This window comes from Culicoides brevitarsis, chromosome 2 (assembly GCF_036172545.1).
Source record: "Culicoides brevitarsis isolate CSIRO-B50_1 chromosome 2, AGI_CSIRO_Cbre_v1, whole genome shotgun sequence".
Lineage (NCBI taxonomy): Eukaryota > Metazoa > Arthropoda > Insecta > Diptera > Ceratopogonidae > Culicoides > Culicoides brevitarsis.
The window spans coordinates 41579648-41606664 of record NC_087086.1 but is presented as its reverse complement, the minus strand read 5'-3'; the positions used below and the strand labels follow the sequence as shown (position 1 = coordinate 41606664).

At 28.1% G+C, this 27017-nt stretch overlaps 4 protein-coding genes across 4 annotated transcripts; 3 read left to right on the top strand and 1 right to left on the bottom strand.

The window, feature by feature from the left end:
* The first annotated feature begins 579 nt into the window (after positions 1-579).
* On the top strand, positions 580-3714 carry LOC134831740 (GTP-binding protein Rit2). Its single transcript, XM_063845547.1, has 4 exons — positions 580-769; positions 2538-2594; positions 2660-3066; positions 3130-3714. Exons 1-4 carry the CDS (start codon positions 580-582, stop codon positions 3277-3279), a joined length of 804 nt encoding a protein of 267 aa, XP_063701617.1. The 3' UTR covers positions 3280-3714.
* Positions 3715-7731: 4017 nt separating this feature from the next.
* LOC134832789 (ras-like GTP-binding protein Rho1) lies at positions 7732-11304 on the bottom strand. The gene is made up of 4 exons (XM_063846948.1): positions 11015-11304; positions 9017-9166; positions 8872-8952; positions 7732-7991 (listed from the first exon to the last, which is right to left on the bottom strand). The coding sequence occupies exons 1-4, from the start codon at positions 11168-11170 to the stop codon at positions 7800-7802; spliced, it is 579 nt and encodes a 192-aa protein (XP_063703018.1). The 5' UTR covers positions 11171-11304; the 3' UTR covers positions 7732-7799.
* A 1374-nt stretch (positions 11305-12678) lies between these two features.
* LOC134829910 (mitochondrial import receptor subunit TOM22 homolog) lies at positions 12679-13698 on the top strand. Its single transcript, XM_063843204.1, has 4 exons — positions 12679-12860; positions 12940-12972; positions 13036-13086; positions 13152-13698. Exons 1-4 carry the CDS (start codon positions 12804-12806, stop codon positions 13449-13451), a joined length of 441 nt encoding a protein of 146 aa, XP_063699274.1. The 5' UTR covers positions 12679-12803; the 3' UTR covers positions 13452-13698.
* A 604-nt stretch (positions 13699-14302) lies between these two features.
* LOC134830928 (ceramide-1-phosphate transfer protein) lies at positions 14303-15438 on the top strand. The gene is made up of 2 exons (XM_063844545.1): positions 14303-14619; positions 14690-15438. The coding sequence occupies exons 1-2, from the start codon at positions 14504-14506 to the stop codon at positions 15192-15194; spliced, it is 621 nt and encodes a 206-aa protein (XP_063700615.1). The 5' UTR covers positions 14303-14503; the 3' UTR covers positions 15195-15438.
* The last annotated feature ends 11579 nt before the right edge of the window (positions 15439-27017 follow it).

The following is a 27017-nucleotide window of genomic DNA, read 5'->3' as shown; positions in this document are numbered from 1 at the left end:
TTAAGATACAAAAATATATTTTTTTTTTGTGTGAGTTATAACATAGAAGAATAGCAGATAGAAATTTTTCAGAGCGCTAGTTAGTGTGTGTTTGTGATATTTTGTAAAAGAATTCTCCTTGAAAATGTTGTGTTTTTGTCGAGACGATGAGAAAAAATAATTTATTAATAAAAATTAATAAAAATAATTAAATTGAAGCGTTGTGTCGCGTCGCGGGCGACATTAGCACACGAATTTTCGTTCGATTCTTCATTTTTCGGGCTGTTCAAGGGGAAAATCTTTGCGAAAAAATGAGATTTTCGGGAAACAAAGTGCAAAATTTATCGATTAAAAGTTGAAAATGTTCCGAAAAATGAGTGAAAAAAGAAAAAAAGACATGAAACACGAAAAATTTTCGTAAAATCAAGCAAAAATTATCAAAAAGTTAAATTTATAAGAAAATAAAAAAAAAGAAAATTATCGAGCTTTTCTCTCTCTCTCTTTCTCACACACAAATACATATGTCGACAAGCATCATCAACACATTTTAGAAGAATTTTTATCAAAAAAACAAAAGAAAAATTTACCAAAAAAAAAAACATGGCAGGAGATCTTTCGTGTGCAGCAAAGCGCAAAGCCAAGGAACGTTCGTCGGAATACATCAATTGTCGCATCGACAAGAACGATCAGAGCCTAACGATGAAGACGATGATGCAGCCGCAACAAACGCGAAACGGTCTGCGAGTCTACAAGATTGTCGTTCTCGGCGACGGAGGAGTCGGAAAGTCAGGTAAGTGTTCTTATCAAAGATTTTTTGTTCTTATCAAAGGATTCTTCTGAAACTTTACTCTAATCCAATCAATTTCAAGGCCATTTTTTAACATATTTAGAGAACAAATTCTTATCCCTTCAATTTCTGTAGCGGTATGTCGTCGGTTGATTTGTTTGTTTGTTTGTCGTGCGGATGGCGTGGAAAGTTGTGACGCACATAAATAAAATGACGATAATAATCACCGTCATAGTAAAATAATAACAATAATAGTTGTTATTGTTGTAAGAATATGTTTCGTTACTTTTTTTTTCGTTTCGCGCTGTGTGTGAATGATGATTGCGGTAAAGGGATATCGAAAGTAGAATGGGAGGAATTTTCATATAAAAAATTTTCATGAATTGTTTTGGAACTTTTAAAGTTATTCAGCATATTTTTTTATTTAAAATGATGTTTGATGAATTCAATTTTTTGTCAGCAAGAATTACATTATGAAATTTTTTTTGCTGAATATAAATTCCTGCTGAATTTCATAAACTTGCTAAATTTGTTAAAATTTTAAACAAAAAAATATTTTTTTCACATATTTTTTAATATTAAAATGTGCCTAAAATTGTTTAAAAAATTTAAATAAATTACTTTTTGCTGAATTAAAAAAAAAAATTTAAGAAAATTAAAAAGATTGAAAATTTTTTTCTGCTGAATGAAAATTCGTGTTAAATTTCATCTGAAAATCTCAACAAATATATTTTTCATGATTTGAGACAAAATGGATAAAATTTTAACTAAATTTGTTAAAAGATTTCAAAGCAATTCAGCAAAAAAAAATTTTTCACATTTTTTAAAAAAACTTAATTATAAACCTTGTTTATGTTGGAAAAAAATTAAAATAAATTATTTTTTGAAAAAAATTTTTTTTTGTTGAATTTGTAAAAATTAAGAAACTCAACCCCCGAATCAGACTTTAAATTTTTTCTGCTGAATGCTGAATACAAATTCGTGCTGAATATCATCTAAAAAGTTTCAAAGTAATTCAGCAAAAATCAGAACTCTCCTGAATCCTTTTCTAAATGTTCACAAAAAATTGTTTTTTCATTCCATATAATTTTCCTCGTGGTTAGTCAATCCCTCTCTAATCGAATTACAAAACAAACATAACTTTTTTTGCCTCGTTCTACAACAACGAACGCCAATAAACGACCACACACTGCTTGTCTAATGTCGTGGTCTATAACAAAACAATCTACTGTTCGCTTCAAAGACAACTCACAATAATATTGTATTAATTGAGTAACGAGACACATTCAATAATAAATGCGTCAATTCCCATGAAAAAAAAGTGTTTTTTAACACACAAGTTTGTTTCCTTTTTTCTTCCTGCGAAGAGAGAGAGAGACGACTATTTTTAACCTCATAATCGATATAAAATGTAAAGAATCGTGTTTGATGAAGAGGAAAATTGTTTGCTAAAAATATTTATCGCTGATTTTCACTCTTTTTCTTCTTTCGCGCCCTATGGGCGAAAAACGGATAAGATTGGTCTCTTAAAAAGTCTTATATTGATGGTCTCATATTGATCTCTTAAGGTATCAAAAAATTCCCTTAAGGAGACAATTTGACTCCTGAGGGGTCAACCTGATCCCTTAAGCGATCAATCTAACCCTTTTTTCGCCCATAGGGCATCTTCTTCTTTCTTCTGCCATTCTACGCAGTTTGTTATTTGTCGATGGTCATTAACTCTTGTTCTTGTTCACAATCATAAATAATAACTCTTAATGTCTATTTTTAGCGGTAACGCTGCAATTTGTTAGTCACAGTTTTTTGGACTATCACGATCCGACAATCGGTAAGGAGGAAGTTGGCGTCTCCACAAAGCAAGTTAATGAACTTTTTTTCTTTCGTTTTTCACAGAGGACTCGTACCAACAACAAGCAGTAATCGATGGCGAAGCGGCACTTTTGGATATTTTGGATACAGCGGGACAAGTTGAATTTACTGCCATGCGAGATCAGTACATGCGATGCGGCGAAGGTTTCATAATTTGCTATTCCGTAACGGATCGTCATAGTTTCCAAGAAGCATCGGAATACCGAAGACTCATTGCTCGTGTGAGATTAAGCGAAAACATCCCGCTCGTGTTGGTAGCGAACAAAGTTGACTTGGAATCGCAACGGAGAGTTTCGACGCAAGAAGGAAAAGCTTTGGCGGCACAATTTGGAGGATGTCCTTTTTTCGAGACATCAGCAGCTTTGAGACATTACATTGACGAGGCATTTTTCACGCTTGTACGGGAAATCAGGAGGAAAGAAAATGGAAGGGTAAGAAAAAAATTTAAAATTTTAAGAAAAAAATTAAAAACTTACCTAAAATTTAACTTTTAGTCGATCGAAAATGGAATCAGCTCCGAGAAATTGGCTTCGAAACGACGAGGAAGACGACGTTGGTGGCGATTACGCTCAATTTTTGCACTCGTATTCCGTAAAAAACGCACGCCATCGGGTAACAACAACAACAGTTGCGCTGAAGAGTAAAGAAAATCTCGATGTAACAATTTTACTGAATGTTTTATCCTTCGATGTGTACATAAAATACCCCAAAATTCATAAAATACTTCTGAATATTTTGAAAAAATTCGATTTTCATCAAATTTCAGTACTTTCAGAAGTATTTTATGAATTTTTTCGGGTAAACAAAAGATATAACGTTAAAAACCAGGACAATATTACCCTTAAATATGTGTAAATATATAATTTTACTCTAAAAATAGCTCCTACAGAACTTAATTTAATACCAAAGATCATAACAAAAAACTTCATTTCATCAACTTTCAAAAAATAAATGGGACCAAATGTGGGTCAAAAAACTTTCGTCACCAAAAACTTGATGTTAACAGTTAAGAGCAATATTCTTCCCACAAAAACTACAAAAAAAAATCAAATCCCAAAGAAAAAGTGTTTCTCTAACTCTAACTACTAACTATAAATGTAATGATGTTTAATACTTATAACGATAAGAATAAACTTAAAAAAAAAACTAAGTGTGAGTCAAAACTTGTAAAAATTTAAAAAATGCACACATTTGCGTTGGATTCAATCAAATATCATTATTTTATGAATCAAACTCGAAATGAAATCAAAAAAAGAGCCGAGACTCATCATTACATCTCTAATCTCTATCTATCTATGTTCATCTCATGATATATGTTTGCCGGCAAAAAACATTCCATTACTTAGTGTAGAACTAACAAAGAAACATTTATATAGGTGTCAAAAATAATAAATTATTATTAATGAAGTTAGTGTCTCTCTATTGATTAAAAATAAATTTAAAAAAAAATATTAAAACTTGTTAGGCCGCTCCAAATGAAAATCAAAAATAAAAAAAAAATTAAAAAAAAAATAAATAAATAAAAATTTCATCAAAATTTACCATTTTCATAATTTTTCAAGAAATTTTTAAGAAAATTTTTCAATTTTTAGAAATTTTTGTATTGAAAATCGTATTTTGACATAAAATTTTCTTTTAAAAAAATTTTCATAAAAATTATTGAATTTTTTTTTCAAAAAAATTTTGAAAGTTATTTTTATGATATTTATTTTTTTTTTCAATTTAAATCAAAATATTTTTAAATCATTTTTTTTATATAATATCACAGTAAAAAACTCAAAATAACAAAAATATTGATAAACGATCAAAAATTTAAAAATTTAAAACATTTAAAATTTAAATGTATAAAAAAAAGTAACTCAATTTTTTTTTTATTTTTTTCTTTAACTATTGAGTTTCATTTGGAGCAGCCGTAATACTAAAAATTGTTAACAATTATAAATTAATTATTTTTTTATACTTGTATATTTTTTATAATTTCTTAAAAAAATACTTTTTAGTAGAGAATTATTCTAATAGAGAAAAATCAAAAAGTTTGAAGAAAAATATATCAAAAATAGATCTCACCCTCATTGTTCATTACGTATAAAATCCTAAAATAAATCCCCAAGTGTAGCGTTTAAATATAACATTAATCAAATTAAACTTAAGAATTTTTGAAAATGAAACAAAAATTGAAGCAATAGACTTGACCAAAGAAAAACTGCTAAAAAATATAAAATTAAATAATTTTTTATATATTTTTATGTTATAAAAAAAATCTTAAGTTCAACTATTTCTTAATTTTTTCAAAATGAAATAAAAAAAATAATTGTTGTGAAAAATAAAAAAAAAAATAATCGAATAATATTTTAAAAATTGTACAAAGTACATTGAAGCCTTGCTTTTGTTATCAAAGATTATTGAAGAAATTATATTTGTTGAAATTTTTGTTAAAAACATAAAATATTAATAAAAAATAATATATATAAAAATATGTATTGATAGCTCCCATAACATTAAAAATAAAAAAAACATCTGTTAGTTAACTTAGAATGATCCGAAATTAAAAAGTAACTGAAGAAACTAGAATGAAGAAAAAATAAAAAATAAATAAAAGGAAATCATGTTTGATATTATAAAATGTTGAAAAAAATTGTTTTATTTCTTACCCAAAAATGACGAATGAAAAAAAAATATTTTTTTGTATTTTTTTACTTTTTTTTATTGTTTTTTTTAATTATTTATAATTAATAATGTTTTTTTCAGTAGATTTTCTTCCTTTATTACAAGTTTAAAACCTACATTTTTTATGCATTTTTACTTCCTTTTTAATTTTTTTTTTCTTTATTATATAAGATGATAATAATAATAAAAAGGTTTTTTTTTTTGTTTTCAATTGATTTTCATTCCCTAGATTTTTTAAGTTATAGTTTTTTTTTGTTCCTGATTTTTCATTTAGTTTTTAATAAAAATTTTGTTTCTCAATTCTTTTTTTGGATACGACGTTTTTTAAATAATCTTATCAAGTAATAGTAAATAGTAGTAATAATAATCCGTAATTTTATAATAATAATATAATAAATGATGTTTTTTTTCGTTTATTTTTTTTTTGTTATTTATATTTTTCATCAATAAAAAATATTTAAAAATTTTTTGGGGAATATATTTTTTTTTGTTGTTTATAATAATGATGCAAAACAAGTTTTCTTACTTTCTCTTGTATGGCGCGCGAACGACGATCACGTACAATGATAATGAACAAAAAAAAACGACGGACATTTATATGTTTTTTTGATGTTTTTCCATATACTTTTTTTTATACATACGATAATTAATGATATTTTTTTAAATTTTTTTTTATCACTTTTAATAATTTTTTTTATGTTGTTGACGAGGCGTATAAAATGAATTTTTTATTATTATTAAATATTATTTATTTTTTTTTATATTTATCTGAAATCAGTGTAGTAGAATATTATTTTTAATATTACACCTATATTTTATATTTTTTTTAGTATAGTTTATGTTTCATGTAACTGTACGGCTGTGTTGTTATTTTTCCCTTTGTTATCTATTCTTAACAATTTAATTGTTCGCACATAAGTAGCAATAGTAAGAAAAGTTTACATTTATTTATTTTGTTGTTTCTTTTTAGGTAGTTTCGATTAAATTTCTGAAAATAAAAAAAAAATAAATATTAATATATAATATAATCATATATTATTATTATATATATTATAATATAATATAATATATTTAATATAATATTTTAATAAAAAATAATTAAAAATAAGTAAAACTCACCATTAAAATAATCCTTGTAAATCCCGTAGAGAACTGTAAAAACATTTGTGTGTGTGTATCTTGTCTATCTTGTATGTTATCTTCGCTTAGTAAGTTATACATTTTTTATTTTATTATTATTATATATGTTTCTATGTTTTTTTTGAATGAGTTATTGTTGTATAAAAAATTCAGTTTTTCCCAATTTTAATTTTTTTTTTCAATAATAATGATGAATAGTATTAATTTAATAATAAAAAAAGTTATTTTTCTTTTATAATATTATTATTATATTTTTAATAGTAGTAAAATCCCTCAGTACAAATTGTTGCGCTTTTATTATGCAAAATTTAAATGACTCACTCTCCTCAAAAAATCTTTCTTTTTTTTTAAAATCATCATCATCATCAATCATTGTTTATCATATGACGGCATTAAATTTATTTTATATATTATTAAACTGATAAGCAGGCTTTTTTTTAATATGTAATAATAATCATAATAATTTATATGTATGTGTAAATGTGTGTTGTCTGTTTGTGTTATTTTTTAATACATTTAAAGCGTATATATTTAATAAGTAATTATTATCTTGATGATAAAAATATTTTTTTTAATAAAAAAGAATCTTGAAGGTATCTGAATATAATATAACATTGATAATAATAATAATAATAATTTTTCGATGAAAGATAACATATAGAAGGGGATTTTTTCGGATTATTTTTTGCATTTTTGTGTGTATGTTGTTGATGATCTACTACAACGTTATTGATTATTTTATCAATAGAGCAAGTGATCTTGTAATACATGATGTTAACATTAATAAAAATATTATTTTCTCTATAGTTAATGTTTTTTTTGTTTAATAAGAAAGGGAGGAAAACAGTAAACACAACGATTGGTAGCGAGAAAAAGGGTAAAAGGCATCTTCTTTTTGTTTAAAACTATTCTAAAGTTAAAATTGTTTTATGTTAAAATAGCAGCAAGTAAGTGATGATGTCGAATGTTTTGTTTCTTGTCGTGTGTGTTGTGTAAAGTTCATATAATATATATAAAAATGAAAACCGAGACATGATTCGTTCTTTCTTTCTAAATACTTTTTTTTTGTTTTGCTCACGCTCATTTAAAGTTTGCTTCAGCAGCATTTTCTTATAATGTTCACTATTATAATTTTTTTGTGATTTTTTTTTTTGATATTGATGAAAAGTTGAAAAATAAATTTTGCATTTTTCTCTCTTTCTAAATAAAAAGTTCTGTTCTCTTCTGTTGGTTGAGTGTTTTGTGTGTGTGTTGTTGTTGTTGAAAAATCCGCAGAAAAACCACCGAAATGAACAAAATATATATGTATGATATAGTAATTGTAAATATTTTTTTATAAAATATAAAAAAACACTTTTTATAACAAGCAGCACTTCTTTTTTCCCCGTTTCTTAACTTGTAATGCAGCCCGAGTGGCAGTTTCAAATACTTCACGTACACCCTCCTTAGACTTGGCTGAACACTCCAAATAGGCAAATGCGTTAATTTTCTCTGCCATCGCACGACCTTCTTGTGGCTTGACTGGCTCCTGTTTCATCTTGGCTAATTCCTGTAAAAAGAGAGAAAATTTCGAAAAAATATTAGAAATGAATAATTTTTTAAGGAAAAAATTTAGTTTTTATCATATGATCATATTTCGCATGAATCATCAACAAGTGTCAAGTCAACATTATTTATTTAGTGGTTTTTAGCTTATGAATTGAAGAGATTTTGAATTGTTCGATTATTATTCATCGAAAAAGTTAATGACTTTTAAGAAAATTAATATTGAATAATTTTTTTTTATAGAATTTTGTCAAAAAATTTTTTTCTTATGGAAAAATCGAAAAAAAATAATAGATTTTTTCTTTGATAATTTGATGTTTTTAGAATATAAAAGGCATTGTTTGAACAAATTTCAACTGAATTGTAATTTCTGATAAGAAAATTTCGCGAATTTTAGCAAAAATGTTTGTTTTGATTTCAAAGAATTCCATAATGATAAAAGATAAAGACGTTTTTTGAATCAACATTAGAAATCAAATAACTTTTCGAGTATCAAATGGAACAAATTTAGATCATTTCGTAAAATTTAGAAAAAATTCTCATAAATTGAGGCTTTTTTGACAAAATTTGTAGAAAATTCTTCTTTTTGATGAAAAAATTTATCCAATTTCGACAAATTTTGTAAATATGAATGTCAAATTATGACATTTTGTCAAAATTTTCGAACAAATCTCGGTTTAAAGAGACAAAAATGTGTCGTTTCATTTAAAATCGTTGTTCAATTGGCTGAAATAACTGATAATGTCATTTAACATGCGATTAAGTCGCAATAAATGATCTTGCTCGTGTGACTCATTCCGTTTTTTTTGATGAAACAGACAAAACGACGTCTTTAAACCACTTTTCTTGCATGACGTCGCCTTTGAAGAATGTAAATTTCTTACCTTAATGGTGTGTGGATCATTTCTAAGATCTTTTTTGTTGCCAACTAATATGATGGGAACATTGGGACAGAAATGTTTGACCTAAAAGACAAAAAATTTTCATTAAAAACTTGAACTTTGGGCTAAAAATGAAAAAAAAACTTACTTCTGGTGTCCATTTCTCGGGGATATTTTCCAACGAATCTGGCGAATCCACGGAGAAGCACATCAATATGACATCCGTGTCTGGATAACTTAAGGGTCTAAGTCTGTCATAGTCTTCCTGACCTGCAGTATCCCACAAGGCGAGTTCAACCTGCGAAAAAGAAAAAAAAAGTGTTAAAAGAATTTCCAACAAAAACATTGATCACCCCATACATTCGTCGAGTGCCTTTCGTGTGTGTGTGTGAGTTTGTCTCAGAGCATTACTAATTCTATTTTAACTTGAATGAATGACGTAATTGATCAAAGAGACAACGAGTTGTGTGTGTTTGTGTGTAAAAAAAATCATTTTTTCTACTTTTTCCCGTATGAACGCACGTTATCACTAATTTTTCGCAATGCTCGCAACATCAAAGCCTCACATGTCGCATGTAGGCAACCCTTTTGAATTTTTTTTTTCTGCAACACTATCATAAAAATTTTACATAATAAACATCCGTCTGGCGTAAAAACTTTTTTTTTCAACAGAATTTTTTTTTATATTCGTTTTATTTGTACACGCGACAAGACAAGCTAAACCAGAACAGCACAGAAACCTTCTTCTTCTTTGCTCGCGTATCTGTATGGGTTTCTGAATGTTTTTTTTTTCGTACTCGTACAATAAATATACTTTTAATGTTTATATACAACAACAACAACAACATACAGCGAGGAAAAAGTGCACGACGTTACGTGGATTTGGATTAGATAGTCGTCGTCGCGTTTTTTTTTCGTCTTCTTTACTTTTGTGAGTCAAGGTTTATCAGTTGGAATGGAATTTCGAGAGTTTTTGAGAGCGATGGTTAGAAGTGCGGCGATAAAATGTAGCTTTTCATTTTTTCTGCCTTTAAAGGAAAATATTTTGAATGAGTTTCAACATGAAAATTCGATTTTTACAATTTTTGAGAATTAAAAAAAATTAATTTAATAAAAAAAAAAATAATTTTTCTTCTCTTCTAAAGATAAAAAATATAAAAAAAAAATATTTTTCAGCTAAAATTTAGTAAAAAATTAAAATTTCACAGCTGATAAAATTTTTTTTAATATTTTTAAATTTTTGAAATGATGTAAAGCAAAATGATGTAATATTCGTTAAAATAATCTCTTCTAAATCCTTATCACGGGTATAAATTCTTATCAAAATCGAATTTTCATGCGAAAAAAACAAGTTTTAATAAATTTTTCCTGTTGCATCCGTTATCTTAGGTCAAGTTTTTCTCTCGTCTCGTACAGCAGATATCCTCTTTGGCAACCAAACAACCGTTTAACCCCTCGAAATTGTCACTTTTCTATCTACAGATGCGCCGTTGCATTGTTGTTGTTGTTGTTCAAGCCACTAACGCTACTAACGTAAATTTTCTACATGGCTTGTGTGTATAAATAAACGGTTGGTCGGGTAAATTCATTTATTTACTACAAAGACGAGAGAAATAAATGTAGTTATGTGAAAGAAGATAAAAAAATAAAAATTCACGGTCTTTTACACACAATTTTCTTTCTCGTCTTTTTTTCATTTCATTTTTTTTTATTTTATTTCGCGAACTGCATTCCAATTTATTGAATTGTCTCTTTTTCTTCAATTTTTCATTCACATTTTTTTTCGGATTTTCGATTTTTTTTCTTGCAAAGAGGGGAAATCTCATTCGGAAAATTCTTTCAGGCTTTTTTTTACGTGAATTTCATCAAATTCTGAATTTTTGTCGAATCCAAATGCGTCGTCGTCCATTATAGAGTGTGTTTTGAGTGTATTAGTACACACACATACATGCACGTGTCGTACACACTTATACAGACATACGCGAAGAATGATGACTTTAGGGCGTACTTTTGAAGCAGCACAAATATTTGGCGAGAATTTCCGGATAAGAGGTCCCTCGGATGCGTTTTTGCGTGTTTAAAGGCACAGCTGACGACACAGACGACACTTTTCACTTGTTTCTCGCGTGTTTCGAGCACAATTTACCTGTTTATTGTCTACTTCGATGTCCGCCACATAGTTTTCGAATACTGTCGGCACATAAACTTCAGGGAACTGATCCTTACTGAATACGATTAAAAGACACGTTTTACCACAAGCACCGTCACCAACAATTACTAATTTCTTGCGGATAGCCGCCATTGTATCTAGATCTGTAAGCTTTTTGCGTGTTTACTGCGAAATGGAGTAGACTTTTGGTGATTTTCGATTTTTTTAAAAAAATTTTTTGTTTCTACGATTGTGAGTTTTTCTCTTTTTAGCAAGTAATCGTCGCGTCTCTGGGTGTTGGCAACTGTATGGCATTCCCGAATTAACAAGTAGGCAATTTCAAAAGGCGGCTGTCAACTTTTCAAACGTCACATTTTGACAGTTAAAATTGTACAAGAAACTTAGACTTGAACAAAAAAACTTTGATGGAAACGTGAAAATTTCATGTTTCACAGTTTGAAAAGTTAATGAGACACTTGCGAGAAGCTCTATTTTATCATTTTTAATCATTTTGCAACTCAAAACTGCCAAAAAATAGTAACTAAAAAAAAATGTTTTCTTTGACATAGTTTTGATTTGAAAACCGAATCAAGAGAAAAATTAAATCAAAAACTATGTCAAAGCTATTTTTGTCAAATCTTGCTCCAAATGGATAAAAATTTGTCAGAGGGCTCTAATTTATCATTTTTAATCATTTTATAACTCAAAACTGCCAAAAAATTGAAACTGAAAAAAATTTTTTTCTTTGACATAGTTTTGTTTTGAAAACTAAATCAAGAGCAAAAAAACTGTGTCAAAAACTGTGTCAAAGCAATTTTTGTCAAATTTTGCTCCAAATGGATAAAAATTTGTCAGAGGGCTCTAATTTATCATTTTTAATCATTTTGTAACTCAAAACTGCCAAAAAATTGAAACTGAAAAAAATTTTTTTCTTTGACATAGTTTTGTTTTAAAAACTAAATCAAGAGCAAAAAAACTGTGTCAAAAACTGTGTCAAAGCAATTTTTGTCAAATCTTGCTTCAAATGGATAAAAACTTGTCAGAGGGCTCTAATTTATCATTTTTAATCATTTTATAACTCAAAACTGCCAAAAAATTGAAACTGAAAAAAAATTTTTCCTTTGACATAGTTTTGTTTTAAAAACTAAATCAAGAGCAAAAAAACTGTGTCAAAAACTGTGTCAAAGCAATTTTTGTCAAATTTTGCTCCAAATGGATAAAAATTTGTCAGAGGGCTCTAATTTATCATTTTTAATAATTTTGTAACTTACAACTGCCAAAAAATTGAAACTGAAAAAAAATTTTTTCTTTGACATAGTTTTGTTTTAAAAACTAAATCAAGAGCAAAAAAACTATGTCAAAAACTGTGTCAAAGCAATTTTTGTCAAATCTTGCTCCAAATGGATAAAAATTTGTCAAAGGGCTCTAATTTATCATTTTTAATTTTTTTTGCAACCCAAAACTGCCAAAATATTGAAACTGAAAAAAAAAATATTTCAACTTGCGAAACATGAATTTTTCACAATTTCAACCGACGTTTAAGTAATGTTTTTCTCTGAAAATAAACTTCTGTTAATTTTTGTACGAGAGAAAACATTACAACTGTCAAAACCCATGAGACGAATGAAAATGATAAATCCCCCAATTCGCATTTCAAAAATTTCCGAAAGCTTCTTCGTGATTGAAACGTGGGTCGTTTTTCCGCAGTGAATTTTCCGTGTTGTGATTTTGAGACTATTTTTCAAGGATTTCCCGCAAGTTGGACGTGTCAAGTTGGAGTGATTTAATGGATTCTGATCCTGATATCGAGATTGTCGACAAAATCGATAAAGATAGCGGAATGGTAAGAATTTCTCTCTCTGCGTTGATCAATAAACAGCATGTGCTAAAAAAATGTTTCTTCACGATTTCTCGCATTGCAGGCATCCAAGGATGAGACTCCTGAAAGAAAAAGTGTGAGTTATTCAAGGATTTTGGATGAAAATTCGTCAATTTTTTAATTCAAATTTAATTTACAGGACTTGTCATCGCCAAAGGAAGAGGTTAAAGAAGCCGAAAACTACGATGATGTAATAATACGCGCTACACAAGTGTCCTTGTTCCTTTTTCTCACAAAAAATTTTATTTTTTTCAGGAACCCGACGAAACCTTGGGCGAACGTTTGTGGGGTTTAACAGAAATGTTTCCCGAAACAGTGCGAAACGCGACATCGAGTGTCAACAATTTCACGGTTAGCAGTATCAAAGGCTTGTACAAATTCACCTGCAACGCGTCCTGGATCTTCTTTACGAGTTCGATGATTTTGTTCGCTCCCGTCATTTTCGAGACGGAACGCGCCAATATGGAGGAGATGCAAAAGTCAGAACAGAAACAACTCTTGCTTGGGCCCGGAGCTGCAGGCACAGGACTTACGCCCGGAATGCCGCCAATTTAAACACAAAACAGCTAATTACTAACTTAAAATGTAGACAAAAAATGAGAGATGAAGGAAGTACAATTCGTGAAGCATGCAGAATCCTGTAGAAAAATTGAATCAACGTAGCAAAAAAGTACCAATTGCATTTTTTTTTTCTCCAATTGATATTCGAAAGGTACGCAGATGAGGGATTTTAAGCGCAGGACATGTTGTAATTCATTCGAGATTTAATAAAAATTCTAGTTTTAAAGATTATTGCAAAGAATTTTTGTGATTTTTCGTCAAATTTCGAGAAAAATCTCCAAAAAATCAATAAAATTTTAGTCAAAACTATTTGAGACGAATGAAATTGATAACAAAATCTCATTTCCGGTAACATCAGCTGTTCAAACAAAAGCATTACTTTAGAAAATTTGCTCCTTAATGTTCAATTTGTCTTCAAAGGAAACGAAAAAAAATTTTTTTAGAGAATGAAATTTTAAAATTTTCATAAATTTCAATTTGTCTTCAAAAAAAAAGAAAAAAATTTTTTTAGAGGATTTTTTTTTAAATTTTCATAAATTTCAATCTGTCTTCAAAAAAAAGAAAAAAATTTTTTTAGAGGATTTTTTTTTTAAATTTTCATAAATTTCAATTTGTCCTCAAAAGAAAAGAAAAAATTTTTTTAGAGAAAACTTTTAAAAAAAAATTTTTAGAGAAAATTTCAAAAAAAAAAATTTTTTTTAGAAAAATTATTTAAAAAATTTTTTTTTAGAGAAAATTAAAATTTTTTTTTTTTGGAGAAAATATTTAAAATTTCCATAAGTTTTAATTTTTTGTATTTGATATAATGAAATGCGCTCACATTATTCGAAAAATTTCATTTGATGACTTTTAGCTCTTTGTTTTCTTCAGTAGACATTAGACTTTTATATCAGAAATCTCACACAGATCTCAAAGTTCGAGAGCTTTTAAATAGTTAAAAGTAGCTATTTGCACTTCGTAGCCTTAGAATCAATCAACTTGTCTCAATATCAACTTGCTCAAGTGTTCGCTTATCAAATAATTACCGATTGCCATACGGAACGAAAATGTCTTGTGAGAAATTTGATCTTGCCCGAGTTCAACAATGCTTCGAAGAGTGTTTGCACGAAGAGGAAGACGTTCAAATTGAAGCTTACATCAAAGGATATCTCGAATTATACAAGTAAGAATTAATTTTTTTTCAAATGACATCATCATGACTCATCCCAAAAAAAATTTCCCTTTATTTTTAGATTTTTCACTGCCATGGGAACAGTTTTCGGATTCGTTTCGAGCGACATAAAGTCAAAAATTGACATCCTCGAGGAGTTACGGAAAATGGAAATGGAGAAATATTTCTCCGTTAAGACGATGATGATGCATGAACGAGACTCGGATTTGCTTGAAAAGAAAAATTTCGTCTCCGGAAGTCGAACGCTCTTGCGTCTACATCGCGGATTAGATTTCTTGCGAGATTTCCTTCGAAGACTCTCCGAACTCGATGGCGAAGAAAATACATGTGCAGCCTGTAGAACGGCATACAACGAGACTTTGGCCCATTTTCATCCATGGTTGATCCAAAAGGGAGCTGTGATGGCGATGTACGCAATGCCCACGAAAAACAATTTGCTCAACAAAGTTTGTGCGGATCCCGAAAAGGCAGTTTTGATTCTTCCTGACATGTTACAAGTCACGGATCAAGTGTACGATCGCGTTCATGAACTTTATACAGTGCACGATTTGCATAGTTTGCCTTAAGATGTCAAAAAATTGATTTTGAATCGATATTTTTAAGCTTTAATGTACATTTTTTTCGCTTTTTAGTACGTAAGAATCACATTCCCGACACATTTTAATTAGTTTGTCGTTAAAATCCAAAAAATTATATCAATTTAATTGTGTTTATCGAATAAGGAACAAAGATTGTCTCAATTGTTGAGTAGAATGTAGCCAAATTATTAACAAAAAATCATTGTGAAGCATTTAAAACTGATTTTTTTTATTTTAAATTGCACGTAGGAGAGTGAGAATAGTCATCAACGCCAATTATTTTGCAACTTAAAACCCGTAAATCTCTTAAAATTGTGTAATCAAAAACGGAAAACCTTTTGTATGAACTTTATGTTTCGTAAATTGAAGATTTTATGCGAATTTTTATTTAAGAGCATATTTTTTTTTTTTAATTTTTAAAATATTTTTTTAAAATTTTTAAATATATTTTTTAAATTTTTAAAAATTTTTAAAATATTTTTTAATTTTTTTTTAATTTTTTAAAATTATTTTTAAAATTTAAAAAAAATTTTTTAATATTTTTTTTAAATTTTTTAAATATTTATTTAAATTTTTTTTAATACTTTTTTAAATATTTTTAAAATTTTTTTTATTTTTTTTTTATTTTTTTTAAATTTTTTTAAATTTTAATTTTTTAAATATTTTTTAAAATTTTTTAAATATATTTTTTTAAACTGTTGAAATTTTTAGCTTTTGAACAAAAATTAAATTTTTAAAAGAGCTTTTCTACTCTAAAAATTAACCTTTTTATTTCTTGAAATTAAATTTTTTGATTTTTAAAACTTTTAAAATAAATTTGCATTAAAAGCAAGTCAAAAAATCCTGCGAAACATAAATTTTCAACAAAAAGTCGTAAACTTCAGTTTAAATCTCGCTCGAAAGACCATCAACACTGCCCAACTACTCGCTGAACGAACGTTATTTTGATTAATTGTCCGTCATTCATCTTTTTCCTCTTATTTAAACGGACATAAAACTGATATATGTGATGAAATGCCATCATTGTGTAACGAAAACTGATCTCAGCAATGGAGAAAGATAAAATTTTCACTTGGATGACTTCAAAAAATTTCCATTTCTACACTGTGGCATTTCGTTCATTTCCTCCGCTTTTCGCTCTAAAACGACGAGATTTATATTTACATCATCCCCAACTATCATAATCCCGACGAGCCATAGAAGTGCGTGTCAAAATAAGCTTATTTCAGAAATGAACAATTTACGAAGAATTGCGAAATTCAAAGCAAAATTATGTTGTCATAGTGAAAATTTTGCAGACAGACAAACAAAAATCAAGTAAATTATTTTGTCTTTTCGCTACAATGAACACGGCGTCTCCTCCATCGCCATGGATTTCGCACAGAAAATTTTACACCGAAAATGCAGCGAAAGAGGAAGACAAGTGAAATAATTGTCATCATACGTTGACTTCGAAATATTTATGGCTCGTAACGAAACCACAATTTTGGCTGAACGATGTTTTCGGTAAATGTTCTGCCATAAGTGACTGCATGTTAAATAAGTAAGTAACTCGAGTTTCGTCAGAAAATCATAAAACAAACAATTTACTTTGCTTTACTTTTAATTGGACTCTCGCAATCTATAATCTTCTTGTTGCACAAAAAGCAAACAGAATGGAAATAATAATAAAAAAAGTGCTTCATAATGCAATTTTCATAAACACAACAAAATTTTTAATTTATCAGAAGAAGAAGAAAAGTTTCTTTTCATCTCTATGCTCTTCGTTTTTTTTTCATTCCATAAGTAATATTAAAGGATTACACACTTAATCTGTATTGCAGATGGCAAAAAAAGAAGAAGTACAAAAGAAAAGTAACACCGCATCGCATAAGTAAGAGTTTGTTAGAAAGGTACAAGACTGCATAGAATACGCAAACGAGGGGATATGAAAGAAAAGACGAAAGAGTGAGAGATGTACGAAATAATTGTAGAAACTTCTTAATCTAATTTTTATCTCAATTCTCTTGTAGCGAACTTTTGAGACATTTCTTTGAAATATTTAAAGCATGAACAGGCGTGGAATTATTTTTGTCCGTTTGAACGAGAACGTATCGTTTAACCTGAAATAAAATAAATAAATATTTTTTTATAAATTAAAATTTTATTTAAAAAAAAATAATTTTTTAATATTTTTTAAAAAAAAGTAATTTTTTATAAATTTATTTTTTTTTTATGATTTTAAATTTTCTTAAAAATTTGATATTTTCTAAAAAAATTCTATTTTCTAAAAAATTCAGAAAATTTTTAATTTTTCAATTTTTTTTTAAATTAAAATGTTTTTAATTTTTATATTTAAATACAAAATTATTTTAAGAAATTTTAAAAAAAATTCTATTTTCATTTTTATAATTTTTTATAAAAATCATTTTAATGAATTTTCTTCTTTAAAAATAATTTTCATAAATTTACTGAAGTTATCTTTCGAATTTATAAACAAAAAAATTTTTTATAGAATCTTTAAATTTTTTTGAAATCAATTATAAATTTGTGAATTTCAAAGAAAAATAATTGAAAAAAAAAACCAAAAATATTGAGATACTCTCAAAAATTGTTAAATTTTTTTTTTTTCAAATTTAATATAAAATACACTTACCTGATTTCATTCCATAGAAGGCTTTTTGCTCTCTTATGTTCTTCTATGGTAATAGAAAGTAATATAGGTAATATAATAAAATGATATGAACGGTTGTACAATTGCAGCAAGCACGTCTCATAAAAAGACTTTAGGGTTATTCGAGATCTTGATGCACCGTTATTTACCCTTCGTTTGCTCCTCGCTAAAAGTTCTGTCTGGTTGCTTGGTTATTCTCATAAACGTTATAAAATATGAATGTAACTTTTTTTTTCTGCAGACAGACGAGAGATCTTATCATCATCACAGTAGTTTTTTTGTATTCTTACTTAACACTGTTAGCTGGAGGGAATGGTCAATGTTTTTCTTTTTTTTTTGCAATCATCTTACCTTGCCTTGTTGCGAACGAGAGAAGGTCGAAAAGTAGCATTTCATCTGCAGTGATGTAGAAAGCTGTAATAACAAAAGAAAGTGCTTAACTTTTCATTCACACATCAAAAAGTCCCATTAAAAAGTTAGCAAAGTCATACGTTTGCTCGTTACTTGAGAAGTGTTTGTCGAGAAAAAGGGGAACATTCATTAAGGACTCTTCGCCACGTTTTCTCGTGTCAAGGATAAAGTTCTTTGACTCGAAAGTGTTGAAAAATGGTCCAGAATGAAAATCGTGTGCCAAGAGAAAAAAATTACGAAGAAGAGAAATTTCTGCTGACACACATACGAATGACGATGGTAAGTAATTACATTACTGCTGCTGAAATGGATAAAATGAATTACATTTAGTTTGAACTTGGATCACATCTTTCACGTGAACTTTTTTCGAACAACGGAAGATAATGTTGTTGAAATTAAATTATTACTTGGAAACTTTTTTTTTTCATTTTTTTTTTGTATGAACTCAACTTGAGCGTTTTCTTTAAACAACAAACTTGATGACATAATCAGCTAAATAATTAGGTCAAAAAAAGGAATTCCATGTATTTGATGTTCCTTGCATACTAATTTTGTAACGGAAACCCATAAAAAAAATTTACATTTTTTCTTTCAGCGAACTACGTGGAATGGATCTGCTGAGCTGGAATGAACTTCATGCAAGACCGCGTTTCATTATTTTTCCTCATTTCAATTCTAAGGAAAAAAAGGAGGAAAAAAGTTTATAACAAAAGACATTCGTTCGTCATCATAACGCTCATCATCATCATCATCACAGACGAGGGAAGAAAACGGGTTCGTTCTTCAATTACCTTCAATTAAATTCAATTAAATATTTAAATTCTGCGATTTTCTTCGTGCGTACGATGTTTTGCGAAAGGATTCAAGGTATGCTACGAAAAATTAAATTAATTATGAAAATTCTTAATTCTTCCCTTTTTGTTTCGCGTTTCCATGTTTCGATCCTTGTTGTTGATGATGATGCGATGCAATACGTAAGAAACTCCGTATAATGTCGATGCTCTATAATGAACGCTCCGTATAGTTGTTAGGGTAATAAGGAGTACGAAAATGTGAATTGAGGAGTATAAAATTGTGAAATTTGCGCATTTTTGTGGAAAAAGTTTCTTCTATTTCATACTCCTCATCATCTGGAGACTTTTTCCATTAAAATGCACAAATTTCACATTTTTGTACTCCTCATTTCACAATTTTGTACTCCTCATTTATAATATCAGGCGCAAACAAGAATTAACTCATTACACGGAGTTTCTTACGTATATCGAAACAAGGCGGTAAAATTTTAAATTTATTCAAAGGTTTCACCCGAGTAGTTTTGCGTGACAAGGAGCGCGATAAGAGGATCAAAGGAGCTTTGCTGACGCATTTGAGGAGTTTCATGGTAAGTTTTGACCTTTATGAGTTTCAGACGATACAAAAGAGAGTACTTACCGAAGATAATTGAGACATCATAAAAATTAGTGATATCCATAAATTCATAAAAAAAGTCCATTGAAAAAATCTGATATGCTGTTAATTTTAATTGTTCTCCATCTTTTACGAATTATTATTGCTTTTCTTCTACTTCGTCTCTTTCCAACTCCTTCAGATAAATATAATTGAATTGTCGTTACCATCAACTGCCTCAACATTAATTTCGTCATGCCGAAACAACTTTTTCCCCATTTTACGACTTTTCTCCGAAATGATGATGGAATAAGTGGCGTCAACAATTAATGAAAGAATGATACATTCAACAGTTCCATACCCAGAGTGAAAGTCGACGAAGAGAGTTCACGACATAAAAAATTAATACGGCAAATTTTCATTAACTTTTTTTTGTGTGATTTTTCTGTAAATTTGTAAGTCAGAACACTAACGAACCTTAACGACAAAAAAAAAAGAAAAAAATTTGCATGATGAAGACGATGAGGGGTGCGAAAACTTTTTTTTTCTGAAAAACATGAAAAAATGTGTTCTCAAGATACAATTACAATGGAAAACTGAAGAAGTAAGAGATGTAATAATGATGACGAAGAAGAAAAAAAGGAAAAAAAAATCTGAAATTAAGACATTTTCTACGTGATTTTCAGTTAAAATTTTAATTATTATGATTTTTCTATTCGTTTCGAGAAAAGTTACAAGCTTCTTTCAAGAAGTCGTTAATTTTAATAGTGATCGTAATGGTTTGTTAATTAAAAAAAACGTTATTTTAATACAATTACTTCGTGATTACTTGAAATTTTCTTCGAAAAGTTGACAATGTAATGCAAAATCCGTTACGAGACGTCTTCCGTGAATTCCGAGAATTCTGAGTGACATGCATGTCAACAAATGTGCTGTTGAATTTATTATTATGTGTGTCATGATATACATTTAAAATTTGATTAATGTGAATTTAATTGCAGCTGAACACAAAGAGGACGATTTTAAGCCTTCCGTTTCGTGATTTTTTTTGTCGTCATCAATTTTAATTCAAATCTGTGTGAAAAAAAAATGAGAGAAAAAAAACTATAAAACGTAATTATAACAAAAGCTTTTTTTTTACCTACTGTTTGACATTATCATTTTCTGAAGTTATAATTAATTTTCTATTTTATTTTATATCGTGACAGGTTTTTTTTGCTGTTTTTTTTTCTCGTATCACGTACCTGAGGAAAGGAAAGGAGATTCAAGAGCGTTGGCGTCTGTTGAAGACAGTTACAGATAAATAAAATGGATTAAATTAATTGTTTGTTGCTGCGTTGTGAGAAAATATTTGAATTGCGACAGAAAAATTGGTAAGAAAAAAATTATTTTTTTAGCATGTAAGTATCAAAAATTTTTAACGATTTTTTTATAGAGTTTTATTTTTTCAAAAATTTTTTTTTTAATTTTTAAAAATTTTGATTTTGAAAACATATAAATTTTTTTTATCAAAAAAACGAAATAAAAAAAATTTTTTAAAATAATTTTTAAAAATTTATCGAAAATTTTATCGAAAGTTTTTTTTTTTTGAAAATTTTGATTTCAAAAATATATACCTATATAAAAAAATGTTTATCAAAAATAAAATAAAATACAAAAAGAAAATATTGATGAAATTTTGAAAATTTTATTTTAAAAATAAATTTTTTTTTTTTTAAAATAAAAAAATAAAATTTTAAAATTTAAAAAAATTAAAAATTTTAATTTTTTTTAAGGCAAAGAGAAAGTTAATTACAAAATTTTTTTTTGAAATTTTTTTAGTAAAAATAATTTTTTTTGTTTGATAAATTTTAACTTTAGAAAAAATTTTTAAAAAAACTTCGTAAAATTTTTCTTTAACTAATTTTCGTAAAAATTTTCTTTTTTGTTTTTTTGGGAAAAAAATTTTTTTTTCGAGAAAAAGCAAATTTAAGAATTTAGAAAAAAAAATTAAATTTAAATAAAAAACTAATTTTAAAATTATTTTTTTTAAATTTAAAAAAAATATTTTGATTAAAATTTTAAAATAATTTTTTTTTTATTTTTTAAGTTCTTAAGATTTTTTTTTTATCTTCGAATTTAGGTAAATTTGTCACAAAACGACCATCATCCGTTAATTCCATCTTCAAAAACGGAAAAAAATAAAATATTATAATCTCGTCTATCACCCGAGATTTCCTTTTCATTTCTGCCTTGATATACAAATTTCCTCTGCTAAACGTTGACAGATTTTTCTCAATTAATTTTCTCAATATTTTTTTTCTTGCTCTATCGATTTCCTCATTTAATATTATTATTTATCAATTAATTTGATCACTTTTTCATTTATTTCTCAGGTCACAGGTGCAAGCGTGCGTCGATGAATCACATCTGTCATGTTGTCACTAATTGACTCTTTGTTGAACTTTAAAAAGAGGCACACACACGTGTATCGGCAAAACGCGCAAAACGTCTTATCACGTTGTTGTTTTGGCGAAATGAAAATAAATTGGATGCCTTTACTTCACAATTTTCTTTTGTGGCAAGGGATCGTTACAGAGGTAGGCGTTAAATGTTCCGTTCACCGCACAAAGAACAATCACACTTTTAGTCGAAAAATTCATTTGTACGACATACTTTTGATTCATTTTTCTTTTTTTTTCTTTCCAGGTCGTGTCGTGCGGGTTGGTAAAGTGAAAACAAAAACAAATTTCTCGCGTATTTCGTTCCCATATCATCATCAGTAACTTACTCGTGTGTTTGTGTGAGATGGTGTTAAATTTCAATTGTTGTTAAGAAGTGTGTAAAATATTCACGATTTAACACGTCATGTTCAAACACATACTCAAGCGGCGGCGTCGGCGGCAACCAGATTACTTTATTTCTTTAATGTACAATTGTGGCTGCTGCTACCTATTTTCACATTTTTTTTTTTGTTTTCAGATATGAATTTCCCGACGAAGAGCAGCAAGGACGAACGAGAGAACAGCGAACATCGTTATTATTGTTATTATTATGGAAATCTTGACTGCATTTGACATTTGAATAAGCGACTATGAGTTCACACATGATACCGTAATGCACTTCAGTAGACAGGAATAACGAGTTCGCACGTTTGGATATGTGTCAAAAAGTTGAAATTGATGCACCCTAACTTTTTTTACTGCTGAATTTATGTTATTCTCTGCCTTTATGCAACCACTTCACAAATTTACATAAAATCTAGACAAGCAAAAGTGCAAGTTCATTCAGTTTTTTTTTTGTTTCACAGAGGTTAGAAATTTGTGTGCCTTTAAAACAAATAGAACAAGCATAATAAAAGCTCGAAAACGAGAACGAAAGAAAATAGAGGAAGAAAAAAAATGGAACAGACATCGTGCAAAAATGATTAATGTTAAAGGAATTTTGTTTACTGCAGAAAAAAAAAGTTATATTAAAATAAATGGCGAAAAGATGCATATGCGGAAGCTGTAATTGTGTGTAGCCAACGATGAGGACATTATTATGAGAACATGTGTAATTCCATGATTGCATGACTTTTAAAATCTACGAGGAAGTTTCATCTAAAACGCGTGTGTTAAAATAATGGAAATAATAATAATAACGGAAAGTGTTCAGTTTAGGTAGACAATTTACCGAGAACAGATGAAATTCAAACATAAATGGTTTGCTTTACAAATTTCAATGGAATTTATCAGGTATGTAAAATAAATTAACAGCAAATTGAATCTAAAATACAATTTCAGTAAAATAAGATTCTGAGAATAATATTTAATAATAATTCTCAATAAGGGACAAAATTGATTCAAATATGTAAAATATTGAAAAGCTTATATTTCCTTTCATTTTAATTGACCATCAATTATTTAATAAATTCATTTTAGAAGTTAAGAAGATCCTAAATTACCGTAAAGTAAATAATTCAAAGAAAAAAATTTGAAATTCAAATGAGTCGAAAAAAATGTAGATAAATTTAAAAATTACGTAAAAAAATTTTTTGAATTTTTTTGTAATTTTTTCTTGTGTGTTATGAAAATTAGTAAAAATTAAAAAAAAAATTAAAAAAATTTAAAAAAAATTAAAAAAATGAAAAAAAAAAAAAATTTTTTTAAAAAAAAAAAAAATTTAAGTTTAAATTTAAAAAAAAAAAATAATTTAATTTGGCACAATGGGAGATGGGCGAGGACTTTCAAATAGCTGCCAAAAAGAAACGTACACGAATTCAAACCTGTAATTGGGTTTGGAATCATCAATGATATTCTCGACTTGATCCTCAAAAAGGAGATTTTATGGAAATAAGAGCCTTTTGTTAGCCAAGTCTCTTTGATCAGCAAGAAAAAGAATTTCTTTCAAAGCTCATAATTTTGGGTGTCAAATATCAATTTGTTCGCTCCAAACATTTTCCGGATGTTCCCAAATTGCAGTCAAATCACTACCGACACCTTTTTCCCTAATCGATTTCCATAAATTATTCATGTCTTTATTATCCCTGCCGCAAACAAACAACCAGGCATCTCCAAATTCCTCCTATATTTTAAAAACAATCAATTTCCTCTGCTCCGCAACTTTCCCCTTGTGTGAGTAGATCCCTACATAAATTATTCAACAATCAATAAAAGGGGGTAATGTAAAAAGTAATATAAACAAATTTGAACACTTACTTGAACATCGAATACAATGTCGCAACACTTCCTCTCGTCTCGTCTCTTTTTTTGTTTCGCCCGATACAATGTCCTTTAATGACGTTGCCGGCAATAACACCTAATCTCGACCTTTCTGTTCTAATAAATTCGACATTTATTTGCAAAGGCCAAGGATCTTCGCCATTTCCGACAAAAAAGCAAATAAATGACCCTTAATTTTCATTGATTGGATATTTTACAAAGTTTGTTGTTTGTCTCTCGTCTTTCTCGGGTTCATAAATTCTCTTTTTTGGAATTGTTTCTTGATGATTTTCGTTTTTTTCGTTCGTTTTGTCAGAACTGAAAATAAGACATCTCCAAGCTAAAGAAAAAAGGAGAGTTTGATAAATAAATTAAAAAAAGGTTAAAAATAGTTTGGTGTTAGGAATTTTGGTTTTCTTCCAAAACAAACTTTTTTTCCCCGGATGCGCCCCAAAAACTTCATTGTTTGTCAAGTGACCATCACCTTCCTTACCGCACAATCACACAACACAACACAAAAACATGTTCGGCAAAGAAGAAAAGGAGTGAAACCAAACTGATTATTGTATAACTACCTGAAAATTGCTCATAGATAAACTTTTCTATCCTTTCTTTCGTTTCTCTCTCCATCTCTCTCTCGGCATGGAATTCCCAAGCGTTCAATATTTTCCTTCATTCCATTTTTTCTGTGTGTGTGTTCTTCAGATGTGAAACAAGAAAATAACTGAAATGAAACAAAAAAAAAGTTGTCAATAGATTTCTATTCTCACTTGATTTTTCCTTGTGTTTTATGTTACAGCACAAAACAAAAGACGGAGAAGAATTTCTTCCTTTATCCATGGAACAAGGAACGATGCAAGACACTTTTTTTGACTACTTAGACGAACAATACGAGCTTTTCAATTGAATAAATGTGCTATCAATTTAATGCAATACACTGATGGAACAACGGAAGCAATGTAATAGAAAAAAAAATCGAATCAAGAGAAGTTGGTAAGTTTGTTGTTTGTTTGAAATTGTAACAATAATGTGTTAAAAAGTTATTTTTTCCTCTTCAATAGACGTCGATGCTTTGGGAGAAGTGCAAATCTGGATCTATAAAAGGCTTAAAAAAATTTTCATGCATTTTAGAAAAATATTGAAAAAATTAAAAAAGTCAAGGTAAGTAAATTACAGAAAAATTTTAGTAGAAAAATTTAAAAATTTTAAAAATAATTAAGAAAATTTTTTTAGTAGAAAAAATTATAAAAATTTTATATTTTTAGAAGAAAAAAAATCCAAAATTTAAAAAAAATAATTAATTTAAATGATTAATTTTAATTAATTTAAAAATTAATAATTTTTTAATTAATTAATTAATTTAAATTATTAATTAATTTAAAAATTTTTATTTTAAGATGGAAAAATTAAAAAAAAAAAATACAAATTAACCATTAATTGGTTAATTTGATGAAAATTATCGAAAAACATCTAAATTACATAAAAATGTGGGAGAGTTTGTGATATGGAATCCCACATATGTATGCAAATATTTACCGCAACAAACAATGACACATTTATCGAAATTGTTCGCCTTCCGTAACATCTCTTGCGTTACAAGCGGTTGTCTAAACACATAATCGTGAAATGATAAGAATTTATGGTAGTTGAGGTAAAATTTACCTTTTTTTTGTTTCCCATAGATTTTCGTGTACTTCGATCTATTCGTGCCCGAACGAATGAACGAACGATACAAAAAAAAACAGGAAGAAGAGCAACTTTTTCGTTTATATTTATTTTAATATAAAAGGTAAGAGAACATTACTTATCCTTTGTGCAATTTTATTTCAGACTCTTTTGTTACTTACTAAAGTAAGACTTGAAGTCTTTTATTTTTATTCCCTTTTTTTGTGTCGTGTGAGTTTAATTCGACATACGTTTCTTTTCCTCTCGTTTAAGGTATTTTATGGTAGGTTTTTACTTTTATTATTTACAATTTTGTAACTTTATTTTCGTTTTTTTTGTAGGTTCGAGTTTTTAGGGCAGAATTGGGTGTGAAAATGAGGAGAGGAAGAACATTTTATGAGAATGGATGAACTTTTAAAGTGCATTTTAAAAAATTGAACTTTTGAGAAGGGGATTTGCGATAAATGGCGCTTTTAGAAATCGACTTTTGGTTCAAGGAATTCAACGAATTCAACATTGGCTCTTTGGATATTTTTAAAAGAGAACTGAAACGAAGTATTTTTGAAGAAAGCGATGTTTTCTATGAATTATCTCCTTTTAAGATTTTGAATTAAGTAAAAGTATGTGAACTAAGGGCTCTGTCAAGTAAATTTCGATCAAAAAAGCGAATTTCGATCAATTTTTGTACATCGAAGAATCAGAAAATCGAATTTCATTCAAGTTATAGCTCTTGAAAATCTCAAAAAGTAATTATCGTCGCTAACAAGCAATTTTTTAAAAGCTCAAGAGCTTCTTGAACACTTATCAAGTAAATTTTTGTCATTACTCTTGATCATCTTTTCTCAAGTTACTAATCCACTTCATCATAAGACTACTTATTTTACATTTTTTCCATGGAAAAAAGGAAATTTCGTTCCATCTATATCCGTTTCACACAAAAATTTTGCCATATTTTGCATTTCTTTGTAAATAAATATTGTTTACTAACTTTGCAATACCCTTACACACAGACAA

What these genes read in the sequence shown, in the direction of transcription:
- LOC134832789 (XM_063846948.1), bottom strand. Translation starts at nt 11,170, where the DNA reads ATGGCGGCTATCCGCAAGAAATTAGTAATTGTTGGTGACGGTGCTTGT. An exon ending in TCGAAGTAGACAATAAACAG is followed by an intron (nt 9,167 to 11,014) that starts GTAAATTGTGCT and finishes TCTTTTTCGCAG; the next exon opens with GTTGAACTCGCCTTGTGGGA. An exon ending in CCGAGAAATGGACACCAGAA is followed by an intron (nt 8,953 to 9,016) that starts GTAAGTTTTTTT and finishes TTTGTCTTTTAG; the next exon opens with GTCAAACATTTCTGTCCCAA.
- LOC134830928 (XM_063844545.1), top strand. Translation starts at nt 14,504, where the DNA reads ATGTCTTGTGAGAAATTTGATCTTGCCCGAGTTCAACAATGCTTCGAA. An exon ending in GGATATCTCGAATTATACAA is followed by an intron (nt 14,620 to 14,689) that starts GTAAGAATTAAT and finishes CTTTATTTTTAG; the next exon opens with ATTTTTCACTGCCATGGGAA.
- LOC134829910 (XM_063843204.1), top strand. Translation starts at nt 12,804, where the DNA reads ATGGATTCTGATCCTGATATCGAGATTGTCGACAAAATCGATAAAGAT. An exon ending in TCGATAAAGATAGCGGAATG is followed by an intron (nt 12,861 to 12,939) that starts GTAAGAATTTCT and finishes CTCGCATTGCAG; the next exon opens with GCATCCAAGGATGAGACTCC. An exon ending in AGACTCCTGAAAGAAAAAGT is followed by an intron (nt 12,973 to 13,035) that starts GTGAGTTATTCA and finishes TTTAATTTACAG; the next exon opens with GACTTGTCATCGCCAAAGGA.
- LOC134831740 (XM_063845547.1), top strand. Translation starts at nt 580, where the DNA reads ATGGCAGGAGATCTTTCGTGTGCAGCAAAGCGCAAAGCCAAGGAACGT. An exon ending in CTATCACGATCCGACAATCG is followed by an intron (nt 2,595 to 2,659) that starts GTAAGGAGGAAG and finishes CGTTTTTCACAG; the next exon opens with AGGACTCGTACCAACAACAA. An exon ending in GGAGGAAAGAAAATGGAAGG is followed by an intron (nt 3,067 to 3,129) that starts GTAAGAAAAAAA and finishes TTTAACTTTTAG; the next exon opens with TCGATCGAAAATGGAATCAG.